This window comes from Chiloscyllium plagiosum, chromosome 2 (assembly GCF_004010195.1).
Source record: "Chiloscyllium plagiosum isolate BGI_BamShark_2017 chromosome 2, ASM401019v2, whole genome shotgun sequence".
NCBI classification, from domain to species: Eukaryota; Metazoa; Chordata; class Chondrichthyes; order Orectolobiformes; family Hemiscylliidae; genus Chiloscyllium; species Chiloscyllium plagiosum.
Window position 1 is genome coordinate 61,841,220 of NC_057711.1, and position 9,933 is coordinate 61,851,152.

The 9,933-nt window shown below is 41.6% G+C and overlaps 1 protein-coding gene across 5 annotated transcripts in view; it reads right to left on the minus strand.

Moving 5' to 3' along the window:
* Positions 1 to 9,933, minus strand: part of epb41l4a (erythrocyte membrane protein band 4.1 like 4A) — a 299,725-nt gene that overhangs the window by 182,911 nt on the left and 106,881 nt on the right. For all 5 annotated transcript variants that reach the window (XM_043710609.1, XM_043710582.1, XM_043710590.1 and 2 more), the window contains exon 3: positions 427 to 531. In XM_043710609.1, coding sequence (XP_043566544.1) covers positions 427 to 531 — 105 coding nt within the window. The remainder of the gene's footprint in view (positions 1 to 426; positions 532 to 9,933) is intronic.

The following is a 9,933-nucleotide window of genomic DNA, read 5'->3' on the forward strand; positions in this document are numbered from 1 at the left end:
GACCTTTCTTCAGTCCTTTATCAACTCTGTATAATATGGCGCCCAGCACTGTACACAATACTCCAGCTAGAGTCTAACAAGCCCCTTAAAAAAGTACAATATTGCCTTCTTGGTCTTTATTCTATGCTTTTATCAGCTGAGGATACTGAATACTTTATTAACTGCTATCTCTACATGTCTTGCACATATACACACAGGTCCCTGCTTCTACATCTCCCTAAGAAGTATATCCTCTATTTTATACTGTTTTTAAATTGTTCAACTGTAATTTTTCCAGTTTAACACTGAGATGAAGTGGAAAACATTGTAAAGATGACATAATTGCTGAAATGTTTCCATTGAAAATTACTTTAATTTTTATTATAAATCACAGCAACTCTCTTATCCCAAATCCGCAGTCCCTGCACACCTTTTTAAATTACTCACTGTTTGATGACTTCTGTCACAATAACGCAAACCAAAGTAGTCTGTCTCCATCAGGTTTGCATGTCTGAATACGTAATCCAAGACAATAGCCCCTTTGGTGGACTTCTGTCGGAAAAATATAAAGACTCATTTCAGAAAAAACACCAGCAACATTGGAGAGTAGAAAGAGATGCACACGAGAATTTTAATATACAGAAACTGAAAGCATATGAAATGACACATTGATTTTAACATATGTTTATATTCACATCTATTTTCAATTTTAAAAAGTCAGTGTCTATATCTGTGATGAAAATACCTTTTTAACCTGCTTTGCTATTACTGCTGTACCTGCCAGGCCTCAGTTTGTCTCCAGCTCTTCTAGCTGTACTGTCAAAAGCTCTAACCATCTCTGTTTCTCAAATTGTAAAATTACTTGCTGCTTAGCTATAATTTTAAATCAATGGATCTACATCAGATATCAAATTCAGCATACCAGATATGGACAGCATTGAAAGTATTGTTAAGTGTCAGTTACTCCTGGAGGTGGTGCTGTGACAGCCATGTTCAGTGGGAATGGCATCACATTTCCTCATAGAACCTTCCAGCTACTATTTTACAGCAAGAACATATTATCCTGGCTGGTCACTGCATTTGCTCTGAATGTTTTCTTCCACTGCAAGTTTTCCTTTGTCACTGAAACTGTAACAGCCAAGATTAAACAAAGCAAATAAAAAGACATATTATAATAGTCTGAAAAATGTATCCTCTCAGTTTTCTTTGTTTAACACTTCCATTGCCTTTACTTGAAGGCACAAAAGCATGTGTTTGGATTTGATGTTTCACCCACAGCTATATCTCAAAGTCAAATCCAGATTGTGAAACCTATTGTCTGCAGTGTACCCACTTTATCACAATGCCTCAGTTCTATTCAGTGAGCTATAGTGATGTTGTATTCTAGTAGTTTTTGCTCCGAGGCACTACCAGATAATTTAATTTAACAAAAAATTGTTTAATCAGGTACAATGCATATGGGCCTCCATGGTAACAATAGGTTTGATACTACTGGTGCCTATGTAAATGAAAAATACTTGTGAATGGCACTGGGATTCATGATGTTGAGGGCATTATTACAGGCTTTATGGACATGTGCAGCAAATATGCAGAACAAGCAGATCACGGCATTACCATCAAACTGTTTTAACGGCAGACATGCCATTTTGATCTTGCAGTTGTAATATATAGCGTCTCTGTAATAAACCTTTAAATATGCACCCAGTAGCAAGTGAGGTTCCCCCACCAAAGCTCTTTAAAGGCATCATCAGCAAACTGCCTTTTTAATTATTGTTACATTTACATCATACATCTGTGAACTCATGAAGAAGAAGTACATTGTACTTCAAAAAAGCATCCTTGAAGATGGACAACTGAACTGGACTAGTCATATAAATAGTGATTACAAAAGCAAGTCAGAGACTAGGAATCCTGCAGTCAGTAACTTCCCAAAGCCTGTCCACCAGCTACAAGGCACAAACCAGGGGTGTAATGGGATACTGTCCACGTGATTGTTTTTGGAGCTGCCACCCATCCACTCAATTCGCTTGACAGCATCCAGACAGACAAAAAACAATTTCCCCCTCCCAGGCTGGGTGTGGTAGAGCCACTTTTCATTTCCAGTGTACGTTTTCAATTTGGATGAGGATAGAAGGCAAGACAGTGAGTCACAGGTTCAGTCTGGTAAATCTAGGGGACCACACCCAGATCTTCATGTTATTTTCTGCTTTCTACTCGCTGTTGAGCCCATCAATTCTCAGCTTCCACACATTTCTAACCAATTCATTTATGTCTTCATTCCCTAACATCACCTCCTGACCTCAGGCCTACAGTATAGCCATGCCAACCATCCAAACACACAGTAATCCCATCAAAGCCAGGGTGGTAGTGACTGCAGATGACCCCTCTGCCTGCAGTAACCCAAACCTTCCAATGCATTATCATCTTCCACCCTTATATGTTGTGCCACCTCCCTGTCACAATCATCCCAGAACGCTGATGCCCATTTCCACCATCGACATCCCAAACTTCTCTACCCAGCTGGTGGCCCCTGAAAATCCAGCTGGACTTGCATTGAACAGACTCCCAGGCCTGCCCTCCCCCTCAACTGATTGGAAAGGACAGTCTTTATTGACGAGTGACCGGATCCCAGATCACTCTCTGTACAGCTCCCAAGTGCCTTACCATTAATCCCCTGCTCAGTCACACTACTGGACTAACTGTGGCCCACTCCCTGGACTGTAATGACACAGGACCCAGGACCCAGGACCTTCACTGCCCCAAACATGTCTCCATGTCTCAACCAAGATTAGACACTGCCCTGGACTGACTGTGTCCACGCTCCTGGACTGAGATTAGACACTATCCTGGACTGACTGTCTCCATGCTCCTGGACTGAGATTAGACACTGCCCTGGACTGACTGTTGTCCATGTTCCTGGACTGAAATTAGACTCTGTTCTGGATTGACTGTGTCCATGCTCTTGGATTGAGATTAGACAGTGACACCCAACTGTTCCCTTCTTGATCAAGAACTGCTCCCTTTAGACTTTGAGACACGGGCATTTGGCTGAAGCACATGACATGCAATTTCCATATTAGTTGCTGGCTCACATTGTAGGTATGATATTGAATGCCATTCACAATGCCATTCAGTAACATGACCATCTCCTTGACTGATCACTGCTGATAATCATGACAAGCTTTGTGTCTGCACTAAGATGCAAGGCAAGACAGAAATACTCTGAGCCCGTAAATTCTAAATGATGCAGCAAAGTATGAAGTGAGAAGGCAAGGCATAAAACTGAGTGAGGGCTAAAAGAGCAAGATACCAACCCTGAGGTGCACCTTGTTTCAATATACGAGGTGTGTATCTGTCCCTGTGCACAAAGCAGCCTTGCAGCAGCATTGCAATGTAAGGTGATAGTGCACTCCAGAATGCAGCATTAAAATAGAAAATTGTATTCAAATGTGTCAGAGTTGTGCTCTGATGATGTGGGAGGCTACTGCATGCCCAATGTCCATGAATGAAGGATGCTGGCAGTCACTACCCAAGGATCATGCTCTGAGATGTTGGTGATTGAAGCTAAGATAGAAGCCTAGGTAAGTAAGTGGTAAGTTGGAGCAGCCAGGTACTTGCTCAGATTTTCATGTCCTTCCATCCAGTTTATATCTGCTACTTGGGAAAATAGCAAACTGCACATAGATGAGGTGAGATTAGGTAATAATAAGATGTAAGCGTATGGAAATGGGCCTTTGTGACTCACGAGCAAGATTCTCATTTCACCATTCAATCACTGGGTGGAAAATTGGACACTTTTCCTTCAGCATCAAGAATCTCATTTTTCTGATCTTGCTATAATTTTCCAGCTACGTCATGTGTCGCTTTGAAGCTGGAAAAATGCAGCCCACCAATACTTTTTCACATGACAAATACTGGCTAGGAATAGGAAGCACCTTACTAATTCACTGGTGGCCCAGTGAAACAGTCAGAGGTACAAAATTTGGAGAGAATGCATCTCACCGAGTCAAAGGAATGACCCAGCTAGAAAATCCACCGCAGGCAGTCAGGTGAAGTTGATTTGTTTTACTTGCAAAATCATATCTTTCACTGCAAGGCTCAAGCAACTTTGATTGGAAAAGCCTTCTGTTGCTTGGAGTGAACCATTGAGAATGGATTCACCTGAAATCTCCAATTTTCATTTTCTATTTTCAGTAAACCAAAAGAAAGATTTCAGTCCTGAACTGAAGAAAATTGAAGAGTATACCACATGTTTGCAAATTTTATTTCTTGTGTAAATGAGAAATGTGTGCACGTCACGGTTACATTTCAGATGCTATGAAAATAAAATGTTATCCTTTCTTTTGATCTAAAGTTACGAGAAAGTGTGTTTTTCAACTATTCTCAAAAGTCACAGAGCTCAAGGAGTTAAAAAAGAACTGCCTCAAAAATAAATCTTGTTGCAATCAAGAGGTGGGACAAGGGGTAAAATATCCCAGACCTCTCCCTTGTTGGTAGCATTATTCATTTGTTCTTGTTAAGTTAATGGATGTACAGGCTCTTGGAGGAGTACAGAAAAAAAATCAGTCTGAAAGGAGTGGTGTTGACTGTTGAGAAGACATCATGCACTTCTGAAAGGTCTATGAGTTCACCACTTGTTCCCAGTCAGGGGAGCCACAGTTGCACTTTCTTTTGGCAGCAACATCAGAGGATGATGGAACAAAGACAACAAAGAAGACAGTCTTCTTGCAGAAGAAGGAGTGCCTCAGCAGGCAGCCTTATCCTTTAAGGCCTCCAGGGATCAACTCTACCTGTCCCTCAGCCAGGAGGAGTGTGATCAGCTGTTGCATTTCGCCAAGATGCTCACAAACTTCTGCCACCTCCTGAAACCAGACCTGCAGCCCCAGAGGCTAGCACAGTCTATGGCTGTCAAGGTAAACTTTTCAACCAACAAATCCTTCTCGCCTGGAACAGGTAGGGTAGTAAGCACAATTTGCCACCGATACAAGTTTAGAATGGTTCTGAACCCCAAGAGATGGGACTTCACTGTCTTCTCATTAACCAGACATGCAGAAGGAGTGGACTTTTGTCAGGATAGCTACATATAAATGGACTTGATATAAAATATAAGGTCCACTCATTTAGAATGAATTATGAAATTAAAACCTTAAAAACAGAACAAGAATTCCATAATACACTAAAAAAAACTGACTTGCTCGGTTTCTGTTGTTCAGTGCCTCAAATGTTATTGCCTACACTGGATATATAATTACATTCTTATTAACATTTGAGATCATTTTAATTCTTGCCAATACTGAAAATGGGTAACGCAGGGGATTGATTTCCCAAAAGACACCAAACCATTTTTCTGTGCATTGATGTCAGTGATTTAAAAAAACTGAGTGGATGTGCAATGAATGGTCAATTCCATCCATTTACAGGAATGCCTGATGTTACATTCCTACCCTAACTCCTTATCATTGCATCATTGCCCTTAAGTCGAATTAACAGGCACAATGTCACAAGAGGTATTTACAAAAATGGAGGGAGAAGGAGAAGGAAAAACCAGGAACATGTTCATTTAGTTCCAAATGCTTCAATCAAGTCTATATTTACTGCTCCATGTAACCTCTATGAAATGAAACAATATGCAATCAGTTTGTACAAAGTGGAATACTGCTAAGACATATAGATTTGTACTTGTATAGTGTGCAGGATTCCACAATACTGTAAATATTTGGTTCATTGTTTATGTGTTTTCAATTTGAAATTTTAGTTTTACAATATAACTTGTAGTTTTAAAGATTAAATTTATTTGGAGAAAATTGGGGTAAATGCAACAGAAACCTGCTGGGTGGTTTTTACACTTGAAAGGTCAGTATAAAAGGAACGGAGTTTTGAAAAGGTAGGTAAAGGGGCTTAAATGATCCACAACCCAAATGTAAGTTGAAATTGAAATGGAAACAGAAAAGGAAAACATGGAAAGGAAATTCCTGTTACTAAGGAAACCAAAAAAAAAAGATGGCTGAGGATGATCTTTTTGATGCAGTGGCTAGTGCACTGCTCCTTTCTGTGGATTGTCACCTTGCTGCAGCGGAGAGGTTTGAGTCTTCCATTGATCCTAAGAGCAATGCCATCAAGAGTTCTCAACTCCTGGTAGAGCTACCCATAATGGTAAGGTCAGAGGGGAGGAACCAAACATAGCACAATCCAAAACAAGTCCTCGATGATGATTCAGGTGAAAGATATTCATGTGACATCAATAGTTACAATGGTGAACGAAGGCTGCAGCAAGAAGAAGATCCCCAGTTCATGAGGTTTGTACACATTGGAAAACTGGATCAACCTCCTATCAAGGACTTTGTGTGTGCTGATGTGCAACAACACTCCCACATCAAAAGATGTCCCACACAAGATAGATTCAACAACCCCTCACACAGCGCAAGTCTTGCAGCAGTTGGTGAGAGGTAGTGGGTCAGGATTGATAGATTTGGAAGCCCCTAGCTTCAGACTGAGACACAGGCGATGGGGTCCACCTCAGTCTTTACGCTTTTGGAGTAGGAACAGGCAAGGATTTCAGCAGCTTTCTTCGTGAGCAGTCCCTTCAGGATCTGTTCTTCTGAGCTCACATGGGGAAGGAGCTAGAAAAGATGCTGTGAAAATAGTCTGTTTCATCACTACCTTGGCAGGACAATCACAACCACTGGGTGTGATTGTCCTGCAGTTTGAACAGCAAAGTCCAACTCAATCTCGGAACTTGGAATATATGAACACTCAGGCAAAACCATCGCCCAGAATAAAGGGCTGCCCTTGCTGCCTGTGAACAAGGCTTCCCTCAAGAAATGCAACACAGCTATCAACCTGTAGAAGACCCTTGATTGGAAGAAACTGACTTGGAGGAACCTCCTGTATGAAGGGATAAAATTCTTTGACAATACCCGTCAGGAAGAGGAAGTACGAAAAAGGAACCGGAGAAAGTAACGCCAGTGATCTTAGAGCCAACGATCAATTCCACCTCCCAGAAACCTCTGCCAAGTGTGCTGTTGGAGAGATGGCTCTCGGATTGAACTCATCAGGCACACAAGGACCCACAGAACCCCCCAGACCAATGACATGGAATTTCCTAGGTGACAGTCAGACTCATTGGCAAGTGATTGCTGATGACGATGACTGGTCCTCTGAGGGTAAGCACATAAATGGAGGAAACAGGTCAGACACGGTGTCAGGCCCTGTCCTGGGCGGAGAATCTTCAGCGGAGGATTGGAAGACATGTTGAAGCACCCAGTAAAAGGTGACATCATTAGTACAGATGCAATGGAAAAACAGAGAACAGAATAGAATGAATCCTGCTTATCATTCTCCAATAATTTCTGGTTTGTTTCAGATCTCCAGCATCAGCGGTACTTTACTTTCGGTTTAAAGTTGCCTACCTATTTTTCCAGGTGTTTATAGGCCCAACTTTTCATAAAGGACCATTCAAACACATACGGTGCACCAAACCATGAAAAAGGCCTCAGAGCGGGTCTTTGCAGAACCCACAGCATTTTATGACAACACTGCTCATATTCCAGTACTTGAAAAAAGTTCATAGGTCCCAAAGCCTCTTTGACAGTTACCAATAGAAGATACATATGTGGAGTACGTGAGTGAGGAGATAGGGTAGCAGGTAGGATGATGAGGGGAGTAGGATGTAGGTAAGAGATTGAGGGGATTGGGTGGCAGCTGGTCAGATAGCTGAGGGGGTTGGGCTGCTCAGGAGTTGGTGAGGTGGACGGACGGGTGTGAGGCAGCTGAGTCAGTGAGAGTGTTTGGAAAAACCATTTCATAGTTAGTCAGGAATTACAGCAGCGTTTAACTTATCTAACTCTTTTTATGGTTCTCTATTAAGGTAAAAGTCAGAATCCTCCAAGCTTGGGAAGATTTTGAGAGGGTTCCAGTTACAGGATAATCAGCCCTTGGAAGTTTAAACGTCCTAGGCAATTATCAAATAGTCACTGTGTCAGTATGTCCGAGATTTCCCCATTTTCTGCATACACCTGCTCTCCAGTTATGCAGACTGCCTGGATGACAACAGGGCAGCTGCCGAATGCCAGCTCTCTACCCAGTGAATAGCAGACCTTCAAAGATTGCATGGATACAAAGGAAGTTAATCTTTTTTCCCAAATGAGAAAGTGGTATGTGCTTATCAGTTGGTCTACCCTGATATATTAACTCACTGTCAGACTTATTGATTCTGATGATTAGCTGTGGACACAATCATGAAGATTATCACTTTGAGGCATTGATAGGGACTGTCAAATGTATATCTCTTGGAATTAGTAACCTTGTATAACTTTTATTAAAACACCTTTAACTTTAGTGATTTTTCTCTGCAGCATGCCTTAATGGTCATTAAAAGATCAATCGAGGTTTTAGTATTGCAAAGCTCTTTTGTCCCTTCAAAGAGATACTATGACAGTAAAGCAACAATATTGGATTTGAGAAAACATGAGAGGGACTGAAATTTTGCAGCAGTCAGTGCATTTTCAACACAGCTCCACTGAAAATGCAATGGGCAAAGCCTCTATCTGTCACAAAAATAATTATTTGTATCAGGAGGAAAGGGGTCTAATGGCAGTAACATTTCTGGGTGGATGCTCTTTGGACTGATGGGCCAAATGGCTTCTTTCTGCACTGAAGGAATTCTATGATACTGTTAGTTTCAGGTCCAGTGACCTGTTCTGCAGAAGGGTAGCTGGACTTGAAACATTAACTCTGCTTTCACTCCACAGATGCTGCCAGACGTGTTGAGTTTCTTCAGCAATTTCTGTTCCTGCTTCAGTTAATTAGTTCATTTGATTCTCAAGTTATTTGGTTATTAATTCCTGTTTGGTTCAAAAAATGATCCTAATGATAAACTTAAAGTTTTCTTTAGGGTTTAATTTTGCTTTGGAGTGTCTCTTTGAGGGAATACTCATTGAGTGAGTGGTTAATTTGATTAGATTACTTACAGCATGGAAACAGGCCCTTCAGCCCAACAAGTCCACACCAACCCTCTGAAGAGTAACCCACCCAGTCCCATTTCCATCTGACCAATGCACCTGCCACTATGGGCAATTTAACATGGCCAATTCACCTGACCTGCACATCCTTGGACTGTGGGAGGACACAGACACAGGGAGAATGTGCAAACTCCAGACCAACAGTCACCCAAGGCTGGAATCGAACCTGGGACCCTGGTGCTGTGAGGCAGCAGTGCTAACCACTGAGCCACTGTACCGGTTTATTGATACTTGAAATTGCATAAAGAAATATTTCTGGATATTGGGTGCTGGTTAAAGAAAAGGAAGACATTTGCAATGTTTCCTCTTATGAATAAATACAAGATTGATGTTTACATTTTCTTTGCTAAGTCCAAGTCACATTGAGATTGGCGGAGTGATTTTCTTTGTAATTCTGAGCACATTATTTTGCCGCATCTTACCAAACTAGCAGCACTAAATGTTGTTCTGCCCCATGACATGAATTACGTCCAATTTTTGGTCAGTCATGGTATACACCATTCCCACTCAGCAGTAGTCTAACAAAAGATTAACTTCCCTTGTATCCATGCCAACTTTGAAGGTCTGGTATTCACCAGGTAGAGAGCTGGCATTTGGCAGCTGCCCTGTTGTCATTCAAGCAGACAAGAGAGATGGCAGAGAGGGGAACCACACTTCTTAGAGAGGGATCTGGAGATCTTTGTGGATAGGATTGTGCAATGAAGATATATTCTCTTCCCAGAGACCCACCAGATGAGTCTGCACCACATCATTTGAAAGGGAGAGGGTACAAATGGGAGTGACAATATTTCAGTTGAATAAAGGGAACTATGGAGCTATGAGGGAGGAGCTGGCCAAAGTTCAATGGTGCAATACCTTAGCAGGGATGACAGTGGAGGAACAATGGCAGATATTTCTGGGTATAATGCAGAAGATGCAGCATCAGTTCATTCCA